This window comes from Schistocerca gregaria, chromosome 7, assembly GCF_023897955.1.
Source record: "Schistocerca gregaria isolate iqSchGreg1 chromosome 7, iqSchGreg1.2, whole genome shotgun sequence".
NCBI classification, from domain to species: domain Eukaryota; kingdom Metazoa; phylum Arthropoda; class Insecta; order Orthoptera; family Acrididae; genus Schistocerca; species Schistocerca gregaria.
Window position 1 is genome coordinate 561,940,078 of NC_064926.1, and position 27,090 is coordinate 561,967,167.

Below are 27,090 nucleotides of genomic sequence, written 5' to 3' on the forward strand. Positions count from 1 at the left end.
CCAAGCAGAACAGTTTTGTTACAGATGGCTCTCCCAAAGATCCCAAATATTCTGAGGACTTTGTTTTGGTTTTGATCTTTCAGTGTTCTGTCAGATTCTTCATGCAGGATTATATCTTCCATCTCATCTTCATCTGCTTCCTCTTCACTTTGCATGATATTGTCATAGAGTTTGTTTCCATTGTAGAGATTAGGCTATCAAAATATTGCATTAGTGAGTATTATGCTACGTTTATTTCAGACATGACAAGAGAATGAGATATGGATTAGAAGAAGAAGGTGTGAATAATAACACAATTGAAGAATAAGAAGTGGAAAGAAAGAGAGAACAGTGAAGAAAGTGAGAAGAGCAAAAAATGGGAGTAGTCACTTATGGTGGAAAACCGAATGAATGAATGAATGAATGAATGAATACATAAATAAATAGTAAAATCCTGACAAATACCTATAAAGGAAGGAAGATAGGAGGGCAGGGAAGAGATTAGCTAAGGGAGGTAAGGACCAGGAGGTAATTGATGGGGAGAGAGTGCGTTGAGGATCCACGAAAAATAAAAAGCGCTGCGTTTATCACTGGAGCGTCAAACATCAGCTAAATAATAATACTGTCTCCCTTTCTCTCAGTAGACAAACCATATAGACTGCTGTGCCAAGTTATCACCTTTTTTTCAAGTCAGGCTCTAAAATGATGATCTCTCCCTTTCTACCCCATGTCCTACTGTCAGCCACCTCCCTTTCCCCACACTCCCACTCCCCCTCCTTTCCCCACACTCCCCCTCTCTCCGTCTCCCTCTCCCCCCTTCACTCTCCCACTCACCCCTGTCACTCTCCCACTCACTCCTGTCTCTCTCCCACTCCCACTGCCTCTCCCATTCCCAATGTTTCTCCCACTCCCACCCCGCCTCTCCCACCCCACCCACTGCCTCTCTCCAACCCCCACGCCTCTCTCCCATCCCCTTTCTCCCTAGTCCCTCTCCTCCCGCCCCCTTATTTACTATTCTTTAACGACTGCTTTTGTTCACTGCTTGGTTCTAATTGTATATTTGTTGAATAAATTTTTTGTTCCATCACACTTAGACGTGTATATTTTTACATGAATGTTCATTGAAATGTTAACATTTTTCTTTGCAGTTGAAAATGAATCTCATTGTGACTTTGTGAAACTTCGTGAAATGTTAATAAGAACTAATATGGAAGATATGCGAGAGAAGACACATATGAGACACTATGAATTGTACAGAAAAAAGCGCCTTGAACAGGTATGCTTAATTTATTTTCCCTTCACTAGCTCTATTACTGAGAGAATGAAGCAATAAGTTGACTTTGACTCTTGCTGTTAAATTAATCAAGTTTACAAATTTAATCACCATGTTGTAAATAAAATAGAAAGAAACTTCCACATGGGAAAAATATATTAAAAACAAAGATTCCAAGACTTACCAAGCGGGAAAGTGCCGGCAGACAGGCACATTAACAAAACACACAAACACACACACAGAATTACTAGCTTTCGCAACCGATGGTTGCTTCTTCAGGAAGGAGAGGGAAAGACGAAAGGATGTGGGTTTTAAGGGAGAGGGTAAGGAGTCATTCCAATCCCGGGAGCGGAAAGACTTCCCTTAGGGGAAAAAAAGGACAGGTGCGGATGGATATGTGTGTGCGAGTGTACACCTGTCCTTTTTTTCCCCTAAGGGAAGTCTTTCCGCTCCCGGGATTGGAATGACTCCTTACCCTCTCCCTTAAAACCCACATCCTTTCGTCTTTCCCTCTCCTTCCTGAAGAAGCAACCATCGGTTGCGAAACCTAGTAATTCTGTGTGTGTGTTTGTGTGTTTTGTTAATGTGCCTGTCTGCCGGCGCTTTCCCGCTTGGTAAGTCTTGGAATCTTTGTTTTTAATATAATCACCATGTTGGATTGACACTCTAAGTTTGTGGGCATGGTCCCCTTTTCGCTACCCCCATGTTCATCTTTATGATGAGGAGGTCCTACAGCTAAATTACTGTTAAGACAAATCATTATGGACAGCAGCAGTGCAAACTGTTTGAGTTGCAAAGAGAAGAAAAAAAGGAGAAATTTTGAGCTGGGTGCAATAAGTACAATTAGTATGCACTCTTGGTACAAATATTTACAGAATTATTGTTCGCTTTCAGACTTAGGCCTTTGCATAGTGTTCAGTTAAATTCAGTATTGGTAAGTAAAATACTGGTTGTAGTGATTTATACAGTGAAGTCTGTGTACACTTTTATACAATTGCAATAACAGATTAAAATGCCCTATTTTCCAGTGATGGTTTTATTTCAGTGTCAGTAAACACCATTGTGTGTCTTGCTGAGTGTGACAGATTCCACAGTGACTTACATACTTTCTAAAGTAATCTTTGAAAGCTGTTAACATCTTTCTGAGAGCTTTTTGGTTCTTATTTCCTTTTTCTACACTCCTGGAAATTGAAATAAGAACACCGTGAATTCATTGTCCCAGGAAGGGGAAACTTTATTGACACATTCCTGGGGTCAGATACATCACATGATCACACTGACAGAACCACAGGCACATAGACACAGGCAACAGAGCATGCACAATGTCGGCACTAGTAGAGTGTATATCCACCTTTCGCAGCAATGCAGGCTGCTATTCTCCCATGGAGACGATCGTAGAGATGCTGGATGTAGTCCTGTGGAACGGCTTGCCATGCCATTTCCACCTGGCGCCTCAGTTGGACCAGCGTTCGTGCTGGACGTGCAGACCGCGTGAGACGACGCTTCATCCAGTCCCAAACATGCTCAATGGGGGACAGATCCGGAGATCTTGCTGGCCAGGGTAGTTGACTTACATCTTCTAGAGCACGTTGGGTGGCACGGGATACATGCGGACGTGCAGTGTCCTGTTGGAAGAGCAAGTTCCCTTGCCGGTCTAGGAATGGTAGAACGATGGGTTTGATGACAGTTTGGATGTACCGTGCACTATTCAGTGTCCCCTCGACGATCACCAGAGGTGTACGGCCAGTGTAGGAGATCGCTCCCCATACCATGATGCCGGGTGTTGGCCCTGTGTGCCTTGGTCGTATGCAGTCCTGATTGTGGCGCTCACCTGCACGGCGCCAAACATGCATACGACCATCATTGGCACCAAGGCAGAAGCGACTCTCATCGCTGAAGACGATACGTCTCCATTCGTCCCTCCATTCACGCCTTTCGCGATACCACTGGAGGCGGTCTGCACGATGTTGGGGCGTGAGCGGAAGATGGCCTAACGGTGTGCGGGACCGTAGCCCAGCTTCATGGAGACTGTTGCGAATGGTCCTCGCCGATACCCCAGGAGCAACAGTGTCCCTAATTTGTTGGGAAGTGGCGGTGCGGTCCCCTACGGCACTGCGTAGGATCCTACGGTCTTGGCGTGCATCCGTGCGTAGCTGTGGTCCGGCCCCAGGTCGACGAGCACGTGCACCTTCCGCCGACCACTGGCGACAACATCGATGTACTGTGGAGACCACACGCCCCAGGTGTTGAGCAATTTGGCGGTACGTCCATCCGGCCTCCCGCATGCCCACTATACGCCCTCGCTCAAAGTCCGTCAACTGCACATACGGTTCACGTCCACGCTGTCGCGACATGCTACCAGTGTTAAAGACTGCGATGGAGCTCCGTATGCCATGGCAAACTGGCTGACACTGACGGCGGCGGTGCACAAATGCTGCGCAGCTAGCGCCATTCGACGGCCAACACCGCGGTTCCTGGTGTGTCCACTGTGCCGTGCGTGTGATCATTGCTTGTACAGCCCTCTCGCAGTGTGCGGAGCAAGTATGGTGGGTCTGACACGCCGGTGTCAATGTGTTCTTTTTTCCATTTCCAGAAGTGTATTTTGATGACTTTGCTTTATTTACATTTTATGTAGTGACTACAATTGAATATTTAGGCTGAAATTTCGTAGACAACTTTGTTAGCAAATTTATCACAAACATGAACAGTAAATAAACCTGAAAAGTCCCAAGACCCTCTTCAATGGAGAATTATTAGACGTAGTGACGACTGAAAAACGAAAGGCCTGATAACTTGGTTTCTAGAAAAGTTAGTTGTTTGATAGTTAACAGCAGCTTGTTCATTTTCACAATATTATAATTCTCAATACAGTTACCCAGCGGAAACTTCACGTCTTTTAACAATTTGTGTGTATGGATGATATGTTTATGCAGAATGGTTAAATGGGTAACTTAGAGTGAAAGGACCCCCAAAAGATTAATTTTCATTCCAATTGAAAGTATTTTGACCTCTTACTAGTTGGAGATGATCGTGGATGATTGATTTTATAATGTGGCTAGAGTTGGTTAGTGAACAGTAGGAACACAATTTACAGGATGACGTGTTACTTTGTGGGAAATGACTTCAAGTTTGACTCATGTTGTGCCTCAGTACCCCGTCCACCACCAGGAGACCTGGCATAGCGCACAATTAAAATAGCTACTTTCACTGGTCCGAAGCATGCTCGCTGTGTGTTTTGGCTTCATGAAACACTCTCTGCATCAACTGTTCACTGTAAATTACTCACTGAATATGCTAAAGCACCTCAAAGTGTACCTACAATTTACTCTTGGCATGAGAACTATGTTGAGTTGGATTTTTCATTGCGACATGATAAATCACCATGTCGCCCGCATGTTGATGATTGTCAAAAAAGTTGGGAGAACTTTGCCCGCAGTTCACAGAAATCTGCATGACTTGCATCTCACAAGACTGGCATTCCACAAATGACTATTTGGTGAGTACTGTGTAGACGTTTACATTTGAAACTATACAGATTCTCAATGGCACAGCACAGTAGTGATGCAGATAAGGTTACCTGTGGGGAATTCTTTGCGGAAATGATGCATGAGAGAGAGGACAGAGACATTCCTGAATACAATAATCTTCAGTGATGAGACATCGTTTCGTATCAGTGGCAGAATACGGGGCAGCGAAAGTCTGCATGCAACCATGGAACACATTGGTGATAGTCTCGAAGTTAATGTGTTTTGTGTGCTTAGCAAATTGAAAGTGTAAGGCCCTTTCTTCTTCATGGAGAAAACTGTCACTGGTATTGTGTCTCTGGATATGCTTGAAAACTTTTTAATTCCACAGGTGCACCACTTCATTTCTTCACAGAAGTTCAGAAGCTCAGGGTTTTCTTGATAATCGCTTCTCAGGTCAGTGGATTGGCTGTGAAGGGTCGGTCGAATGGCTACCTTGCTCCCTAGTATTGACACCACTGGAGTTCTTTCTCTGTAGTTTCATTAAAGACTGTGTGTTTGTTCCGTTCCTACCAAACAGTTTAGCTGACGTGAAAAATGCAATCTACGCTGCCGTTTCACAAGTTACACCTCATTTGTTGCAATGAGTATGAGAAGAAATTGATTACCCATGGGATGTTTGCCGCATCACAAATGGTAGTCCCATCAAACTAAAGTGACCCTTGGCACTGTGGTGTAAAATTTGAGGTTGTTTGCTATAAAATGACACATCTACCGCTTCTATAAGTGATCTCAATACATTTCTATGCCACTCCAAAGTTGTAAACTCCCTTTTTGACTTGCCCTGTGCTATTAGTAGTAAAGAAGGGAGCCAACTGTAAATTTGGTGCTTAATTTATACCTAAAGTTCTTTTGTTAATTTTCAGTTCTTATTTAGCAAACTACATTGTGTTATGGTGAAACAAGTCTATCTCGTCTATTTCCAGAAAATGACTGCTCTTCCACAGCTACACATTATTTCTCTATTTATTCAGTCACAGCTAGTTTCAAGGGTTAAGTCTCATTATTAAATGTTCATGCATGCAAATCTCATTGAGCATCGATGCTTCATAATGAGGCTTCAGCATTAAAATTGATACCGACTAAGTATGTAAAGAAGTAATGTGTAGCTCTAGCTATGGAAGAGTTCATTTCTGAAACATTATCAGCAAAAAAATGGAAGTGATTATGAATAATTATATGAGCTACATTCTCCAGAGTTTCGTTCATGGTTTGTCGGTAATGGATCCCTTTCAGTTTAAGGGTCTTCAATAATTAAATAGGCAAATAGCTATACAGCAAACATGGTTCGTTAAATCAACATTCTTTTGTCTATTTTTCCTCATAATTCTCACAAACTTCTCTGTACTTGGTCCATCTTATGTGTCTACCTGTCCCCTCAGAGAAACATTTTTTTACTTCAGTCTTGTGCATTTTCCTTAATCTGTTTGTTGCTGTTCCACTCTAAATCCCACACAAAACTTCCTTCATTAAATTAAATCAATAAAAATCCAAAGGTGGAAGGTCAGGGCCATAAGAATGATGAGGTAGTAGCTCCCAAACCAATTTTCCAATAGTTCCCAGTGTCAGTTGTGCCACACGAGGTTTAGTGGTTTATTTATTTGAAGAAGTGTGTTTCCTTTGCCGTCATGGACATCCACTCCTCAGCGCAGGCTTGATCATCATCTTGGTTGCGCTTTATCAGTATAGGTTGTTGATAGTGTCGCTATAATAATAATAATAATAATAATAATAATAATAATAGATTACAGGCACTCCTGTAGGTGGTTAACTTTGATTTTCTTGTAGACAGCCAATTCATAGTGCTTTCCCTGCACACTTTCATGATTGGACTCTCACACAAAATGGTTTATCCAAGTTTCATCACAAATTAAAACCCTGTTCAGAAAATGCTTTACATTGACTTTTGAAGTGTTTTTTGATCTCAGTGCAAATGTGAAATCTGTGTTCTTTGTGAAGAATGGCAAGTTCAAGTTTTAACAGTAGTTGTCTTTGTTCAGATGGGTGGAATGAGTTGCGCTAACATTTGTTAGCAGTTTGTTCAGTTGTAAGTTTCTGGTCTTCTTGGATAAGCGAATTTATAAGTGCTTGCAATGCCATGGTTGATACGCTTAACAGATGTTCAGAATAGTGTTTTTCAATTATCCTTTTGTGACTACTTTTAAAACTTTCCACCCACACATAATAACTTACACGGGTCATTCCATGTCAATTCAACCAATTTAAGAAAATGTTCCAGCTGATAGTCTCAGATTTGGCTGAAATTTGGTGCACCAATGCTACCAAGTGTGGAACACTCATGTACAAAATTTTAAGTTCCCCTGCCAATTAGTTCCAGAATTATAGCTTGTGAAAGAAGGTGGCGTGACCCGGAAATTGCAACCCTCATCTGACAATAGACCCAACTTCAGGTCTTAATAACTTTGGAACTATTCTGCACAGTCCAGCGAAATTTTTACAGCCCAGTAACATCCACTTAGAGAACACACTCTATGAATCAAAACACCAACATCATATTTCTGACAGAAAATAATAAATTCCAAGATGTGATTAAAAATGTAATACGTTACAAGGTACATATTGTAAGTGCCCTCTATGCCAAATATAATTCACTCCAAAGGGTATAACTTTTTTTGTGGTAAGCCTAATATGGCCTAAACACACACAGAACTCATCTTGCCCATATGACTCACACAAACAGAGTTACATGCACACGAAACCACAAAAATTTGAAAAATTACCTGAAAAACATAGATTTTCTAAGTGTGGTAGCACAAAAGGGGCAAGTGATATCCAAGCCAAATTTCAAACACTGCATAAGTAGACCATAATATAATATGTGGCAAAATTTCAACGTGTTATTGCAAAAAAAGTTGACAGAGATGTATTTGGTTACATTTCTTTTAACGCGATTTACCAAGTAATAGTGATGATACAGACAGCTTGTTTCAGATAAAGCTGCAGCAATTGTTGGGAACCATTAGGCAACAGAAAGTTAAACTATGGTAGTTTTCAGTGACAGAATGAGCCATTGTTAGGCAGGAAAAACAAAGGAAACAAGCAACAATTACAGGTTATTCATGTTTTTAAGATTCTAGTTCAGACTGGTCAGTATTGTTGTGGAAAGTCAGTATGGAGACAGAAGAGTGTACTAGTGGTGCTTTTGTTCAAACAAGTTGCAGTATTGGTAGAGCACAAGCATCTGAATGTCATAAAACAACATATGGAACAAAATGTGGCATTCGCTTTGTACTGTATGATCTGGATGAATCAGACCAAGATTTGTTGCTATGGAGATCCGGGATACACCCTGTGGCCACAAGAAGTACAGTTCCAGGAAACTTTAGTGTTTGTTATCATCATATGAAAGTGTTTCTGGATAAGTATTCTTTCCTAGAAAGAAGTTGTTTTGATCCATGTCGGATTCATAAGAAGACAGTGAAGTGTAGCCTCAGAGAAATTGATATAAAATCAGTACTGAAAGTGAATCAGGACAAAAGTTATGTTCCAGGTGTGTTACACTGCTAAAAAATGAAGTATATTCTGATAATTTACATGGCAGTGACGAAGAGTATCAGCCACCTACAACCACAGCGGATGAGCAATTAAATACTTCAGTGACTGCTCTTGGTTTGTCTCCCATGAAGAGACACAAAGTTGGGAAAAGAGACAGGTTCAGCTATGGTAGAAGAAAACTACAAGAAGCTCAAATGGAATTAAAACACAAAATAGCTGACACACTAATGGTGGAATAGGGATAATGTATCTGCTTCAAAGGAACAGAAATCATGCCAGAAATGCTCTGATTTGGACAAAACTGTGCATGATTTGAAAGAAAAATGTGCCATATCCACACGCCAGAAAAAAGTAGGTATCCTTACCCTTGCACCTTCCAACTGGTCTATTGACTACACTGCAAAGGAATTCAATGTTTCTACATATATGGTAAAGCAAGCCAGGAAAATAAAAGCAACCCAAGGAGTTCTTCCACAACTTCAGCAGGCTCAGGGTAAGCAATAGAGTTCAGAAACAAAGGTGCTAGTGCCGGAGTTTTATGAAAGTAATGACTACAGTCGTATAATGCCTGGAAAAAAGACTATGTATGGCGAAAATGGGAAATGTACTTGTACAGATGCAAAAAAGACTGTTGCTATGCAACATATCAGAACTATATGTAGAATTCAAGGAAAAGCATCCCAATACCAAAGTAGGTTTATCATCTTTCTTCAATCTTCAGCCAAAATGGGTTGTGCCTGTACGTGCAAGAGGCACACACAATGTTTGTGTATGTGAGACCCATCAAAATGCTAAGCTGATGTTTGCTGCTACAAAGGATTACAAGGGTGCAATGAAGTTGCTGGTGTGTGACATCAGTTCCTAGCAGTGCATGACACACAGGAGTGAAAAGTGTCCTGGTAAGGCAAATCTTGCAGAACACATGAATAACAAACTGTGTGGTGAACTCCTTATGGATGATGATGAACTTGTTTCTTATAAACAATGGACACACATGGATAGCACAAGTCTTGAAAGAAAGCACAGTACAGTGGAAGATTTTGGTGAAATGTGTTGTCAAAAAACGGACAAACTGACCCCACACACAGCTTCACAGCAACAGCACAATCAGCTTATCTCCAGTTTTGTAAGGATAATTTGGAACAAGATGAAATTATAGTAATACTAGACTTTTCTGAAAATTATGCATTTATAGTTCAAAATGCCATCCAAGGATATCACTGGAACAACAGACAAACAACTCTCTATCCATTTGCGATTTACTATAGAGGTGAATCAGGTGATATGTCTGTCAGGAACATGTTTTTAGTGACTGTTTAATTCATGATGCCATTGCAGTTCATGCCCACATTTGCACTGTCATGGCATATGTGAAAAACAAGCTGCCTCACATACATTTTGCGAAATACTTCAGTGATGGGGAAGCTAGTCAGTACAAAAACTGTAAAAATCTCAAAAGTTTATGCATGCATTACCATGATTTTCAGATTCACACAGAATGGAATTTTTTCGCAACAAGTCATGTTAAAAATGAATGTGATGGTATTGGTGCTACCGTTAAGCGCATGGCATCATGAGCTAGTCTGCAGCACCCTACAGAAAGTCACATTCTAACACCTCTTCAATTATTTACCTGGGTACAGAAAAATAAATCTGGCATACGATCATTCTATGTTTCGAAAGGTGAGGGGAAATCGGACAAAGAGTTGCTAAAAAGCAGACAAGAATATGTTAAAACTGGTGCCGACACAAGGAGCCATCACTTCTCTCCAGTGGACTCTGACAATGTGCAGATGAGCAGATTGTCCGGTTATAGCTATAGGTTCATGCACAACATGTGACTTCACAGTGTGTCTGACTCAAAGCAGAAGCAGCAACATACAACCAGGTTGATATGTTACTGCTGTTTATGATGACAAATGGTACTTAGGATGTGTTACAGACTGCTGTGGAGCAGAAGGTGATGTATTTGTGAACTTCATAGCACGAGCAAGATCATTTCATTGGCCAGACAGGTGTTGGTTTCCTTTTGAACATATTCTTATAACAGTTCCAGTTCCTACCACAGTGGCAGTAAGACAGTACAATTTGCCACTCAGTGTACAGAGTACAGTAGCTAAAGTGTGGGAGAACTTCTCTTCGAAGCACAATGTTGGATTACGAAAGACATGCATTGTAAACAGGACATCAAAGTCAGAATGGTATTGGTTCAAGAGGCATTTCAGAAGAAGAAAAGACTCTTAGTGGTTTGAATACCAAAATAAGAAAGTGACTAGGGAAATCCCTGAAGTGGAGTGTGGCATTGTATGGAGTAGAAACATGGACACTGAGAAAGCAGAACAAGAGAAAACTGAAACTTGTGAAATGTGGATGTGATGCAGAATTGTTAAGATCAGCTCGACTGATGAAGTCAGGACTGAAGAGCTACAGAGAACAGTTGGAGGGTGTTGCTAACAATGAAAACAGGAAAAACTTTGAAAATCCATGGTTTTCAGGTAATTTTTCAAATTTTTGTATTTTTGTGTGCATGTAACTCAGTTTTTGTGACTGATATGGGCGTGATGAGTTCTGTGTGTGTTTAGGCCACATTAAGGTTACCACAAAAAAAAATTAATACCCTTTTTGAGTGAATTATATTTGGCATAGAGGGCACTTACAATATAGCACATAATTTGGGATGAGATTACCATCTGATAAAGGCAACTGAAGGTTTCATTCTGGGGAATAAAGGGAAGGTTTTTAGCAGTTAAGGTGCAGTAAACATTAATGATTGGTTGTGTTAATCTGTCTGTATGTTGTTGCTTAGTGATTAAACAGTGTAGGAGAGGATAAGAAGAGGCAGAACAGTTTACGATATGTTTTTACAAAGTTGTGTTGATACATCTTTCAACTTCAATTTCACTCAATGGTCTTGCAATAACATGCTGAAATTTTGAGATATATATCATTGTGGTCTACTTATGCAGTGTCTGAAATTTGGCTTGGATACCACTTGTCCCTTTTGTGCTACCACACTTCGAAAATCCATGTTTTTCAGGTAATTTTTCAAATTTTTGTATTTTTGTGTGCATGTAATTCAGCTTTTGTGACTGATATGGGCGTGATGAGTTCTGTGTGTGTTTAGGCCACATTAAGCTTACAACAAAAAATTTATACCCTTTTTGAGTGAATTATATTTGGCATTGAGGGCACTTACAATATGTACCTTTTAATGTATTACATTTTTAATCACATTTTGGAATTTTTTATTTTCCCTCAGAAATAAGTTGTTGGTGTTTTGATTCATGGAGTGTGTTCTCTAAATGGATGTTACTGGGTTGTATAAATTTTTACTGAACAGTGTGGAATAGTTCCAAAGTTATTAAGATCTGAAGCTGGGTTAGAAGATAGACAGCCAGATGCAGATTGCAATTTCCGGGTCTCGCCACCTTTTTTCACAAGTCATAATTCTGGAACTAATTGGCAGGGGAAACTAATACTTTGTACACGAGTGTTCCACACATGGTAGAATTAGTGTACTGAATTTCAGTCAAATGTGAGACTTTGAGCTGGAGCCCCTAATTGAACTGACATGGAATGACCCAGATGGTTCATGCAGCTAGCACCATATTGTTCCTTCATCTGAGAAAATATTTCTAACTGCTGTACACCTTCCAAAAATAAAAATCTGATCATAGAACACGGTCCTTCCGAAGTGTTTTTTTTTTTTTTTTTTTTTCAGGCACATCATTGTAACTAAGAGCTTAGACATTATGTTTATGTAAGTTTTAATCAAACAAGATTTGCAACTTATTCTTGCAAAAGTTTCAGTACTTTGCTTTAGATATTGCCTTAATTATATGTTTTCATCTTTTCAACAATATTTTGAAAGGTTATTATCCACCGTAAAGATGACCTTTTGAGTTGCAGATAGGTTCAGTGAGAAGACTGTTATATATAAGCTTTCAGCGAAAGCCTTCTTCGCCAAAAAGAAAGGAAAAAAAAAAGCGCACACATTCACACAAGCAAGCACATCTCACACCTACATGACCGATATATCGACCACTCTGGTCAGAATGGGAGCAACAATCTGAAGTGGGACTAGGAAGGGGCAGGGATAGTAGAATGTTGGTGGGGGGAAGAGTACTCAACACTGCATACGGGGACTTGAGGTAGCAAACAGGGCTGCTAGGTGCTGTGTCTGGAGGCTGTGGGGGAAGTGGAGGAGGAGAATGGGGAGTGGAGAGGAGAGGGACAGAGAAGGGGAAAAGCCAAATGGGTTCACCAGCAGAGAGCAGCGCACAGTGAGGGTGATGGGAGGTGAATTGCGAGGTGGTGCCAGTACAGAGGGATTGGAACTGTTTGCTGGAGGCTGTTGAGACAGTATATTATCACAGGTTGAGGCCAGAATAGTTTTGGGAGCAGAGAATGTCTTATAAGCATAACTCCCATCTGCGTACTACAGAAAAGCTGATTGTAGAAGGTAGGATACAGATGGCCTGGGTTGTGAACCAGCCATTAAACTCAAGCATATTATGTTCAGCTGCATGTTGTGGCACAGGATGGTCCCCTGTGTTCTAGGCTCATTTTTGGCAGTGGCTGTTTGTCCTGATGGACAGCTGGGTAGTAGTCATACCAATATAAAAAGCTGAGCAGTGATTGCAGTTTAGCTGGTACGACATGGCTGCTTTTCACAAGTCACCCAGCCTTTGATGGTGCTTCTCTCTGCCAGTGCACTTCCCTTCTGTATCCCTCTCCTTCCTTTCCACACTCTCCCCCCCCCCCCCCCCTCCTCCCAACTCCTGATACTGTCTATGGCAGCCATATTCTGCCTCCTCTAGTCCCCCCCCCCCCCCCCCCTGTCGGTGTCCCTCCCATTCCCTCGCCCACTCCAGATTGTGGCTCGCATTTGATACATTTGAGTTGCATTCTGGCTGGAGATAGTGGTCATTTTTGTGTAAGGTGAGCTTGCTTGAGTGAATATGTGTGTGCATTTTTCTTTTCTGAAGAAGACTGTGGGCGAAAGCTTATATATAACAGTCTTCTTGTTGTGCCTTTCTGCAGCTCAAACATTTCATCTTTATGGTGAGTAGCAATATATCTTTTCTTTATATCTTTGCTATTCCAACATGGATTTCACACTGTTTGTTTTTATCTGTTTCATTATTGAATGACCTTTGCATTTCCTTTTCTCTTTCACTTTTCTTCAGTAGCTATAAATCGAATTATTCGTTAAGAATTCACAGTGCAATACAAAATAACAAATTCTGTCATGATTCCAGATGGGCTTTAGTGATGTTGATTCTGACAACAAGCCTGTAAGTTTCCAGCAAACATTTGAAACAAAACGCAGCACTCACCTTCAAGAACTACAACAAAAAGAGGATGAAATGAGACAGATGTTTGTGGTACGTGTAAAGGAGAAGGAGGCAGAATTGAGAGAGGCAGAAAAGGAGGTATGCAACAAATCTTTTGCACTATGCTAGACATTTCTTAATTGCCTGCCATGTAAAATCCAGGACATTGCCATATTTATCTCCTTGCAAACCTCTAAGTTACGACTGTTAACTTATTCTCCAACTTTGTAATAATGCAGAGTAATGCAGCTTGTACACAGGTATATACTGGGAGCTATTGGGTTAGTGACGGTGTTTTGTAAGTGGGTCCAGATTTTGACTAATTGTGCCACTCATTCATTTTAATAACAAAACTGAGCATCTGCTTTCTAAAATGAAGTTTATCATATAAAAAAATTTTGCAATTAATATTTCAAAAATATTTCAGTGCATCAAAAGTTGTTCGGACGTCATCCATTTAATTTGGAACTGCCAAATATTTTTGTTTTGTTTCATCATCACAGGGTCATCTACCTTCTGGGGGCTTAGATTTCTTTATACTTCTCTACCCTGTGCTTTCCTCTTCTTTCTGTAGTAGTGTCCTTATGTCATGCGGCATTTTCTTCTGTCCTTCCCTTTATTCCCCAGAATGAAACCTTCAGTTGCTTTATCAGATGGTAATCTTGTCCCAAATTATGTGCTATTTAGTTTAGTTTCCTGTTTCCATTGTTAGCAACACCCTCCAACTGTTCTCTGTAGCTCTTCAGTCCTGACTTCATCAGTCGAGCTGATTTTAACAATTCTGCACCACATCCACATTTCACAAGTTTCAGTTTTCCTCTTGTTCTGCTTTCTCAGTGTCCATGTTTCTACTCCATACAATGCCACACTCCACTTCAGGCATTTCCCTAGTCACTTTCTTAATTTGGTATTCAAACCACTAAGAGTCTTTTCTTCTTCTGAAATGCCTCTTGAACCAATACCATTCTGACTTTGATGTCCTGTTTACAATGCATGTCTTTCATAATCCAACTTCCAAATACTTGAATACTCTCACCTGTTCTTTGGTTTCACACAGTCGACAATAAGCTGTACTTGTGTAACAATTTTTACTGTTTCCATTGAGGACTTTATTCCTTATTTTGATTTGAGCCCTTTTGCTCATCATGTATGTTTACAATTTTAACGTCATGCAGTTTATGTAACTTCCTTCTGAAGAAGATACTCTTAGTGGTACTGAAACCTGGTCAAGGTCTTTTACATTAAACTTATGCAGCCGGGTAATTGTATACATCGCACGCTGAAAAACAAGCAGTAGAAAATGCAGGATGAACTGTAACAATATTGTGAAAAGGATAGTTTCTACTCACCATATGGCGGAGATGCTGAGTCGCAGATAGGCACAACAAAAATACTTTTACAAGAGCTTTCGACAATCAAAACCTTTGTCAAACACACACACACACACACACACACACACACACACACACACACACACACACACACACACACACACGCGCGTAAATGTAACTTGCACACACATGACCACAGTCGCTAGCAGCTCAAACCAGATGATGAGCAGTAGTGCATGATGGGAGAGGCAACTGGGTGGGGGTAAGGAGGAGGCCGGGGTGGGGACAAGGAGGCATAGCAGGGTGACGCTCTTCCCCCCCCCCCCCTCCCAACCCCAGCCTCCTTCTTACTCCCACCCACTTGTCTCTCCCATCATATGCCGCTGCTCGCAGTCTGACTTCAGCTGTGAGAGATCGTGGTAGTGTGTGTGTGTGTGGGGGGGGGGGGGGGGGGGTGGTGCGCGTGAGCGCCCCCATAGTTTGTCTCTTTTCAACAAAGGTCTTGTTAGCCGAAAGCTCTTTTGTCAGTCTTTTTGTCATGCTTATCTGCGACTCAGCACCACCGTATGATAAGTAGCAACTACCGTTTTCATTGTATTGTTGTATATTGAAAATTTATTTAAAGTTATGGGTGTTAGCCATGTTTAAAATTGTATTCTAACTCATTTTACTGTATTCCCCTTTGGCAAACGTATGCAACAATGGTGCACTTGACCTGACACGAAAGGTTTTTAAAACCAGTGTGTATTTAGCTTCAAAGAACATTGTCCAAAAGGTCAGCACTATTTCCAGTCTTGTTTGTGAGCCTGCTAAACAATCGCTCAATGCTTCAGCTATATGAGGTGTAGTCACCTTTACTTGTTCTGTTACTTGTGTTTCATCTAGGTCTTACCAGTACAATATTAACATGTAAAGTGACATCTATACTTAGCAGCCTAATGGAAGATTCTCATACTTCATCATCCACTGGTTAAATCAGTCAAACAAGAAAAGTCGTTATTGGGTTGAGCAGCTCTGAGCAGCATTCCTGGTGATCTGCTTCATTCTGTACCTAGAAGTATCTTCCAGAATGACAGTGTTCTTGAGATCCTGTAATTATCAGTAGTTGACTGCAAAACTCATCAGTGGTACAGCTAATGGGATAAAGACAAAAACAAGAACTGGAAGCAGATATCAAGATGAAAATGAAATTAACGTTACACTTTCCAGTGACATTTTAAAATGTGTCTCAAATGTGACTGTAAACTGTGAATATAAAATTTATTAGTCAATGTAACACCAAGGAAAAAACCAGAAGATTAATAAAAAATGTCTACCGCCCATTTCTTCATCAGTAAAAGAGGAAATAAAAAACAGATCAATCATTAACCATTTTACAAATCTAGTAGACATTCATAGCTGCCCTTTACATGTGGATTATAGTAATTAGCAGGTTTGAACACCACTCATCAACTTTGAACTAATTTACAGCTTTAGTATTTGCTATGGTTCAGTTATCATTTTGTCGGGTAAAGCCATTTTTCTGTAATTTCTCTTTTTAATATTTCATATCATTACACGGTCCCCCCACATGAACCATGGACCTTGCCGTTGGTGGGGAGGCTTGCGTGCCTCAGCGATACAGATGGCCGTACCGTAGGTGCAACCACAACGGAGGGGTATCTGTTGAGAGGCCAGACAAACGTGTGGTTCCTGAAGAGGGGCAGCAGCCTTTTCAGTAGTTGCAAGGGCAACTGTCTGGATGATTGACGGATCTGGCCTTGCAACATTAACCAAAACGGCCTTGCTGTGCTGGTACTGCGAACGGCTGAAAGCAAGGGGAAACTACAGCCGTAATTTTTCCCGAGGACATGCAGCTTTACTGTATGATTAAATGATGATGGCGTCCTCTTGGGTAAAATATTCCGGAGGTAAAATAGTCACCCGTTCAGATCTCCGGGCGGGGACTACTCAAGAGGATGTCGTTATCAGGAGAAAGAAAACTGGCGTTCTACGTATCGGAGCGTGGAATGTCCGATCCCTATATCGCGCAGGTAGGTTAGAAAATTTAAGAAGGGAAATGGATAGGTTAAAGTTAGATATAGTGGGAATTAGTGAAGTTCGGTGGCAGGAGGAACAAGACTTCTGGTCAGGTGACTACAGGATTAAAAACACAAAATCAAATAGGGGTAATGCAGGAGTAGGTTTAATAATGAATAGGAAAATAGGAATGCGGGTAAGCTACTACAAACAGCATAGTGAACGCATTATTGTGGCCAAGATAGATACGAAGCCCACACCTACTACAGTAGTACAAGTTTATATGCCAACTAGCTCTGCAGATGACGAAGAAACTGAAGAAATGTGCGATGAAATAAAAGAAATTCTTCAGATAGTGAAGGGAGACGATAATTTAATAGTAATGGGTGACTGGAATTCGAGTGTAGGAAAAGGGAGAGAAGGAAACATAGTAGGTGAATATGGATTGGGGCTAAGAAATGAAAGAGGAAGCCGCCTAGCAGAATTTTGCACAGAGCACAACTTAATCATAGCTAACACTTGGTTTAAGAATCATGAAAGAAGGTTGTATACGTGGAAGAACCCTGGAGATACTAAAAGGTATCAAATAGATTATATAATGGTAAGACAGAGATTTAGGAACCAGGTTTTAAGTTGTAAGACATTTCCAGGGGCAGATGTGGACTCGGACCACAATCTATTGGTTATGACCTGTAGATTAAAACTGAAGAAACTGCAAAAATGTGGGAAATTAAGGAGATGGGACCTGGATAAACTGAAAGAACCAGAGGTTGTACAGAGTTTCAGGGAGAGCATAAGGGAACAATTGACAGGAATAGGGGAAAGAAATACAGTAGAAGAAGAATGGGTAGCTCTGAGGGATGAAGTAGTGAATGCAGCAGAGGATAAAGATGAGGGCTGCTAGAAATCCTTGGGTAACAGAAGAAATACTGAATTTAATTGATGAAAGGAGAAAATATAAAAATGCAGTAAATGAAGCAGGCAAAAAGGAATACAAAGGTCTCAAAAATGAGATCAACAGGAAGTGCAAAATGGCTAAACAGGGATGGCTAGAGGACAAATGTAAGGATGTAGAAGCTTATCTCACTAGGGGTAAGATAGATACTGCCTACAGGAAAATTAAAGAGACCTTTGGAGAGAAGAGAACCACGTGTATGAATATCAAGAGCTCAGATGGCAGCCCAGTTCTAAGCAAAGAAGGGAAGGCAGAAAGGTGGAAGGAGTATATAGAAGGTTTATACAAGGGTGATGTACTTGAGGACAATATTATGGAAATGGAAGAGGATGTAGATGAAGACGAAATGGGAGATACGATACTGCGTGAAGAGTTTGACAGAGCACTGAAAGACCTGAGTCGAAACAAGGCCCCCGGAGTAGACAACATTCCATTAGAACTACTGACGGCCTTGGGAGAGCCAGTCATGACAAAACTCTACCAGCTGGTGAGCAAGATGTATGAGACAGGCGAAATACCCTCAGACTTCAAGAAGAATATAATAATTCCAATCCCAAAGAAGGCAGGTGCTGACAGATGTGAAAATTACCGAACTATCACTTTAATAAGTCACAGCTGCAAAATACTAACGCGAATTCTTTACAGACGAATGGAAAAACTGGTAGATGCGGACCTCGGGGAGGATCAGTTTGGATTCCGTCGAAATGTTGGAACACGTGAGGCAATACTGACCTTACGACTTATCTTAGAAGAAAGATTAACAAAAGGCAAACCTACGTTTCTAGCATTTGTAGACTTAGAGAAAGCTTTTGACAGTGTTGACTGGAATACTCTTTTTCAAATTCTAAAGGTGGCAGGGGTAAAATACAGGGAGCGAAAGGCTATTTACAATTTGTACAGAAACCAGATGGCAGTAATAAGAGTCGAGGGGCATGAAAGGGAAGCAGTGGTTGGGAAAGGAGTGAGAGAGGGTTGTAGCCTCTCCCCGATGTTATTTAATGTGTATATTGAGCAAGCAGTAAAGGAAACAAAAGAAAAATTTGGAGTAGGTATTAAAATTCATGGAGACGAAGTAAAAACTTTGAGGTTCGCCGATGACATTGTAATTCTGTCAGAGACGGCAAAGGACTTGGAAGAGCAGTTGAACGTAATGGACAGTGTCTTGAAGGGAGGATATAAGATGAACATCAACAAAAGCAAAACGAGGATAATGGAATGTAGTCAAATTAAATCGGGTGATGCTGAGGGAATTAGATTAGGAAATGAGACACTTAAAGTAGTAAAGGAGTTTTGCTATTTAGGAAGTAAAATAACTGATGATGGTCGAAGTAGAGAGGATATAAAATGTAGACTGGCAATGGGAAGGAAAGCGTTTCTGAAGAAGAGAAATTTGTTAACATCGCATATAGATTTATGTATCAGGAAGTCATTTCTGAAACTATTTGTTTGGAGTGTAGCCATGTATGGAAGTGAAACATGGACGATAACTAGTTTGGACAAGAAGAGAATAGAAGCTTTCGAAATGTGGTGCTACAGAAGAATGCTGAAGATTAGGTGGGTAGATCACGTAACTAATGAGGAGGTATTGAATAGGATTGGAGAGAAGAGAAGTTTGTGGCACAACTTGAGTAGAAGAAGGGATCGATTGGTAGGACATGTTTTGAGGCATCAAGGGATCACAAATTTAGCATTGGAGGGCAGCGTGGAGGGTAAAAATCGTAGAGGGAGACCAAGAGATGAGTACACTAAGCAGATTCAGAAGGATGTAGGTTGTAGTAGGTACTGGGAGATGAAGCAGCTTGCACAGGATAGAGTAGCATGGAGAGCTGCATCAAACCAGTCTCATGACTGAAGACAACAACAAACATTACACGATGTCCGTACTATCTCGTATGATAAGCTACACATTTGTAACTTACAAGGGGAACTCCCTATCATGCCACGTTCAGATTTAATGGTAAGATAGCCCAGTGGATCCTTCTCCCATGAACCATGGACCTCACTGTTGTTGCGGAGGTTTGGGTGCCTCAGCGATACAGATAGCCGTACCTTAGATGCAACTACAATGGGGGGGAGGGGGGTTTATCTGGTGAGAGGCTAGACAAACATGTGTTTCCTGAAGAAGGGCGGCAGCCTTTTCAGTAGTTGCAGAGGCAACAGTCTGGATGATTGACTGATCTGGCCTTGTAACATCAACCAAAACGGTCTTGCTGTGCTGGACTGCGAATGGCTGAAAGCAAGGGGAAACTACAGCTGTAATTTTTCCTGAAGGCATGCAGCTTTACTGTATGGTTAAATGATGATGGAGTCATCTTGGGTAAAATATTCTGGAAGAGAAATAGTCCCCCATTCAGATTTTCAGGCAGGGACTACTCAGGAGGACGTCGTTACAAAGGCGAAAGAAAACAGACACTATACAGATCGGAGTGTGGGATGTCAGATCCCTTAATCGTGCAGGTAGTTCAGAAGATTTAAAAAGGGGAAATGGATAGGTTAAAGCTCTAGTGGTGGGAATTAGTGATGTGTGGTGGCAGGAGGAACAAGACTTCTGCTTGGGTGAATACAGGGTTATAAATATAAAATCAAATAGGGTAATGCAAGAGTAGGATTAATAATTAATAAGAAAATAGGCGCACGGGTAAGCTGCTATGAACAGAATAGTGAACGCATTATTGTAATCAAATAGACACAAAGCCCATGCCTACCACAGCTGTACAAGTTTATATGCCAGCTAGCTCCGCAGATGATGAAGAGATTGATGAAATGTATGATGAGATAAAAAAAAAAAAATTCATATAGTGAAGGGAGATGAAAATTTAAGTCATTGGGGACTGGAATTCAATAGTAGGAAAAGGAAGAGAAGGAAAAGTAGTGGATGGGGATAAGGAATGAAAGAGGAAGCCGACTGGTAGAATTTTGCACAGAGCATAACTTAATCATAGCCAATCATGAAAGAAAGTTGTATACGTGTAAGAGGCCTGGAGACACTGGTAGGTTTCAGATAGATTATATAATGGTAAGACAGAGATTTAGGAACCAGGTTATAAATTGTAAGACATTTCCAGGGGCAGATGTGGGCGCTCTACAATCTGTTGGTAATGAAGTGTGGATTAAAATTGAAGAAACTGTAAAAAGGTGGAAGTTAAGGTAATGGGACCTCGATAAACTGAAAGAACTAGAGGTTGTAGAGAGTTTGAGGAAGAGCATTAGAGAACAATTGACAGGAACAGGGGAAATAAATAGAGTAAAAGAAGAATGGGTAGGTTTGAGAAATGAAATAGTGGAGGCAGCAGAGCATCAAATAGGTAAAAAGATGAGGGCTAGTAGAAATCCGTGAGTAACAGAAGAGAGATTGAATTTAATTGATGAAAAGAGAAGATGTAAAAATGCAGTAAATGAAGCAGGCAGAAAGGAATACAAACTTCTCATAAATGAGATCAACAGGAAGTGCAAAATTGCTAAACAGAGATGGCTAGAGGACAAAAATAAGGCTGTAGAGGCACATATCACTGGGGATAAGATAGACATTGACTACAGGAAAATTAGAGAGACATTTGGAGAAAAGAGAACCACTTGTATCAATATCAACAGCTCAGATGGAAAACCATTTCTAAGCAAAGAAGGGAAGGTAGAAAGGTGGAAGGAGTATATTGAGGGTCTGTATAAGGGCAATGTACTTGAGGGTAATATTATTCGAATGGAAGAGGACGTAGATAAAGATCAGATGGGAAGAATTTGACAGAGCACTGAAAAACCTAAGTCGAAACACGGCCCCAGGAGTAGACAGCCTTCCATTAGAACTACTGATAGCCTTGGGAGAGCCAGGCGCTGACAAAGCTCTACCACCTGGTGAGTAAGATGTATGAGGCAGGCAAAAATACTTTCAGATTTCAAGAAGAATGTATTAATTACAATCCCAAAGAAGCAAGTGTTGACAGATAAGAAAATTACGAAACTATGAATTTAATAAGTCACAGCTGCAAAATGCTAACACGAATTCTGTACAGACGAATGGAAAAACTAGCAGAAGCCGAACTCGGGGAAGATCAGTTTGGATTTCGTAGAAATGTTGGAACGCATGAGGCAATACCGACCCTGCGACTTATCGTAAAAGATAGATTAAGGAAAGACAGACCTATATTTCTAACATTTTTAGACTTAGAGAAAGCTTTTGACAATGTTGACTGGAGTGCTAGGCGTAAATAACAGGGAGAGCAAAAGGCTATTTACGATTTGTACAGAAACCAGATGGATAAGAGTCAAGGGGCATGAAAGGGAAGAAGTGGTGGAGAAGGGAGTGAGACAGGGTTGTAGCCTGTTCCCGATGTTATTCAATTTGTATATTGAGGAAGCAGTAAAGGAAACAAAAGAAAAATTTGGAGTAGAAATTAAACTCCATGGAGAAAAAATAAAAACTTTGAGGTTCGCCGATGACATTGTAATTCTGTCAGAGACAGCAAAGGACTTGGAAGAGCAGTTGAATGGAATGGACAGTGTCTTGAGAGGAGTATATAAGATGAACATCAACAAAAGCAAAAGGAGGATAATGGAATGTAGTCGAATTAAGTCGGGTGATGCTGAGGGAATTAGATTAGGAAATGAGACACTTAAAGTAGTAGATGAGTTTTGCTATTTTGGAAGCAAAATTGATGGTCGAAGTAGAGAGGATATAAAATGTAGACTGGCTTTGGCAAGGAAATCTGTTTCTGAAGAACAGAAATTTGTTAACATCGAGTTTAGATTTAAGTGTCAGGAAGTCTGTTGGGAACGTATTTGTGTGGAGTGCAGCCTTGTAGGGAAGTGTAACATGGACAGTAAACTGGGTAGATCATGAAACTAATGAGGAGGTACTGAATAGAATTGGGGAAAAGAGAAATGTGTGGCACAACTTGACTAGAAGAAGATATCGGTTGATAGGACACGTTCTGAGGTATCAAGGGATCATCAATTTAATATTGGAGGGAAGCGTGGAGTGTAAAAATCGTGGAGGGAGACCAAGGCATGAATACACTAAACAGATTCTGAATGATGTAGGTTTCAGTATTTACATGGAGATGGTGAAGCCCAGTGGATAGTCTATCAAAAACTGAACACAAATCAAACATGAAAACAGGAAGAAGGTGTACTGAACTGTGAAAAAAAATTAAAAGAAACAGTGAAGAGGCCAAAATTTACAAATCCAATATTGAGAGGCATTGTACAGCAGTGTCATCATGGTCATGTTGTTGGACTACAAAGTGGAAGAGCTGTTTTCACAACTCCCTTGAACCATGTATTTTTATTTTATTTATTTATTTATTTTTTCACAACGCTATGAATAGTGCATCCAGTGATTGAAATGTTTGTTATCTTTCTGTAGTCTTGGCAGTTGTCATTCTATACTTTGGTTATAAAGTATGAGTCATGTGGTAAGAATATGTTATTGTCGCAAGTAAATGAGATGAATAGTGAGAGCAGGTGAGGTACCAAATACATGTCTCATGGAAATGAAGAAAACAAATAAACAGGTTTGAACTATATTACAGCAAAAGAATTCAAGTCACAGCTTTCAAATTGGAATACAACGTCAAAAACATTAGAAATGTGTGCTTTGACAGAGCGCAGAGAAACTCTGTGATTGTGAAACTTTTGCATTCATTTGTTGCAGCTTATGTGACAAACTGTTATTTTTTCATCATTTCTATGGCAGTGATCATATTCACATTCATACAAACACTGAAATCTGGCAAAGAGACATATCTCACTCACTTTACCAGGCGTACAAATTAGGTGCATCAGTAAGAGATTCCTGCCATACGACACGTGCTGCCCCTAATGCGATGTATGATACAGCTGACATGTTTCCAGTGGGCGTTCAGTTGACTTGTCATCAAATGTTTGTGGTTCTTATTTGAAAGCCACTTTCACTTCTATTCGGCTGCTAATAGCATAGTTGTGCAGAATAATTATAGGTCCCTTCCGTATACTTTGCTGTTGCAAACGGACATTACATTGTGGCACAGCCACAAATTTGAAAACAGCGATCAGTGGGGGGATTTACACGAGGGAGCTTTAAAAGGGCTCATCCCACATGGCAGTTCAGCACTGCGACTGCTTAACCACGATACCATTGCTCTTGCATGCTGCCCTATGTTGCATGCTTGCCCTTGGACCGTTCACTGTTTTTAACTTTTTTTTTTTACAGTTCCGTACACCTTGTTCCTGTTTTCATGCTTGATCTATGTTCTGTTTTTGATGGGCTGTCCACTGGGTCCTCTTACTGCTAAATGTTTCCCTTGTTAGTGTTGTGAAATTTGAGTTGTCTGTATCAGTAACAACTATTTTCAGTTTTGTTATGTAGAATTTACATCTTCATTGTATTGTGAATATAAATCAAATATGAACTGGCTTTCACCTTTCACCCTGTGACAAAGATGAAATTTTGTTTATCATAACAAAATTGTTGTTGTTGTGGTCTTCAGTCCTGAGACTGGTTTGATGCAGCTCTCCATGCTACTCTATCCTGTGCAAGCTTCTTCATCTCCCAGTACTTACTGCAACCTACATCCTTCTGAATCTCCTTAGTGTATTCATCTCTTGGTCTCCCTCTACGATTTTTACCCTCCACGCTGCCCTCCAATGCTAAATTTGTGATACTTTGATGCCTCAAAACATGTCCTACCAACCGATCCCTTCTTCTGGTCAAGTTGTGCCACAAACTCCTCATCTCCCCAATGCTATTCAATACTTCCTCATTAGTTATGTGATCTACCCATCTAATCTTCAGCATTCTTCTGTAACACCACATTCCGAAAGCTTCTATTCTCTTCTTGTCCCAACTATTTATCGTCCATGTTTCACTTCCGTATGTGGCTACACTCCATACAAATACTTTCAGAAACGACTTCCTGACACTTAAATCTATACTCGATGTTAACAAATTCCTCTTCTTCAGAAACGCATTCGTTGCCATTGCCAGTCTACATTTCGTATCCTCTCTGTTTCGACCATCATCAACTATTTTGTTCCCCAAATAGCAAAACTCGTTTACTACTTTTAAGCGTCTCATTTCCTAATCTAATTCCCTCAGCATCACCCGACTTAATTCGACTACATTCCATTATCCTGGTTTTGCTTCTGTTGATGTTCATCTTATATCCTCCTTTCAAGACACTGTCCATTCTATTCAACTGCTCTTCTAAGTCCTCTGCTGTCTCTGACCTAATTACAATGTCATCGGCAAACCTCAACGTTTTTATTTCTTCTCCATAAATTCTAATACCTAATCTGAATTTTTCTTTTGTGTACTTTACTGCTTGCTCAATATATAGATTGAATAACACTGGGGAGAGGCTACAACCCTGTCTCACTTCTTTCCCAACCACTGCTTCCCTTTCATGTCCCTCGACTCTTATAACTGCCATCTGGTTTCTGTACAAATTGTAAATAGCCTTACGCTCCCTGTATTTTACCCCTGCCACCTTCAGAATTTGAAAGATAGTATTCCAGTTAACATTGTCAAAAGCTTTCTTTAAGTCTACAAATGCTAGAAATGTAGGTTTGCCTTTTCTTAATCTTTCTTCTAAGATAAGTCGTAAGGTTAGTATTGCCTCACGTGTTCCAACATTTCTACGGAATCCAAACTGATCTTCCCCGAGGTCCGCTTCTACCAGTTTTTCCATTCGTCTGTAAAGAATTCGCGTTAGTATTTTGTAGCTGTGACTTATTAAACTGATAGTTCGGTAATTTTCACATCTGTCAACACCTGCTTTCTTTGGGATTGGAATTATTATATTCTTCCTGAAGTCTGAGGGTATTTCGCCTGTCTCATACGTCTTGCTCACCAGGTGGTAATTTTTTGTCAGACTGGCTCTCCCAAGGCCGTGGAATGTTGTCTACTCCCGGGGCCTTGTTTCGACTCAGGTCTTTCAGTGCCCTGTCGAACTCTTCACGCAGTATCTTTATCTGCCATTTCATCTTCATCTACATCCTCTTCCATTTCCATAATATTGTCCTCAAGTACATTATTATTTATGCTTGCGTAATTTTCAGTATACTTCTTGCAGATGTATCACATTATCTCTCTTGTCTACGTGGGAAAATTCATTTCATGTATTGTGAATATCATGCATACAGAATTCATGGTGTTTATGTGTATAGTCAGTAGTATAGTAGTACTAAGGGCTGCGCAGACAAAAGACATGGACATAGAAATGTGGTCATATTGAAAGAGATTCTACAATGCACTATTACAAATTATTTGTTTATTATGTGTTTCTTAACTGCCTCTGCCCTCATGTAAAGAATTTTATTGGTGATTTTGTGCTTCGTTTAAACTGACTGGAAAATCCACCGTGGAAAAGTATACTTCTACTACAGCTTATAGAAATGGAAATAAAATGTCTCCTTTGAGTGTGTGTCACAGTTATAGCAAGTGTTTCATCCAGATATTTGAATTACTGGCATTACCCCTGCGACGGGTCAGGCTCTTATCGCGCAGTTTCCTTTCCCTGAAAGAAAATCCACCTACCTCGTTTCTTAGGTAGTTGCTGCACTCGCCTCTCCTGATAGCAGCTACTGGAAAAATTGCAGAAAAGCAGTGTTGAAGAAACTGCAATTTAATAGCCGCTCACCGGAGGCCGCGATACATGTTTGCTGAAATACAATCTATGAGCAATCTTCCTAAATAAATTGAGTTATTGGAATGGTAGTAATTGTTTACTCAAACGAGAACGCGAAGTTGGTAATTCTATTTAAGCTCTTTATTGTCTTTAAGCCTGATCATCAGCCCGCTAATCTACGTTTGAAGAAAGTTCAGTTCACAATTCTATCCACACTCAAACCCCGCCAGAATTAGCTTTCAAAGTTACGGAATTTACTTAACTGCAACACAGACGATTTTCTAACATACACGTTTGCAGTCGATGTTCAATAATAGTTCGTTTTTTAACGTTAATGCTCGCCATAAGCACTTAGTAAAAGTTTACGAAGTACCGCCACGCTTTTAATTATTAAAGTTACTCGCGTCTTTCGCGGAACGAAAAGTCACAACTCGCTCAAACTCACACTACGCGTTACTGGACTCTTCCAGTCTCAAATCGCACAGTACCGAACCGATGAAGCCGTTTTATGACTTCATTTTACACATTATTCGCGAGGACACATCAAGCATGTCTCT

General features: G+C 40.5%; 1 protein-coding gene across 2 annotated transcripts in view; it reads left to right on the forward strand.

Moving 5' to 3' along the window:
* LOC126281440 (septin-2) overlaps positions 1-27,090 on the forward strand; it is a 70,969-nt gene that overhangs the window by 31,586 nt on the left and 12,293 nt on the right. For both annotated transcript variants that reach the window (XM_049980411.1, XM_049980410.1), the window contains exons 7-8: positions 1,128-1,255; positions 13,554-13,727. In XM_049980411.1, the coding sequence (XP_049836368.1) occupies positions 1,128-1,255; positions 13,554-13,727 (302 nt within the window). The remainder of the gene's footprint in view (positions 1-1,127; positions 1,256-13,553; positions 13,728-27,090) is intronic.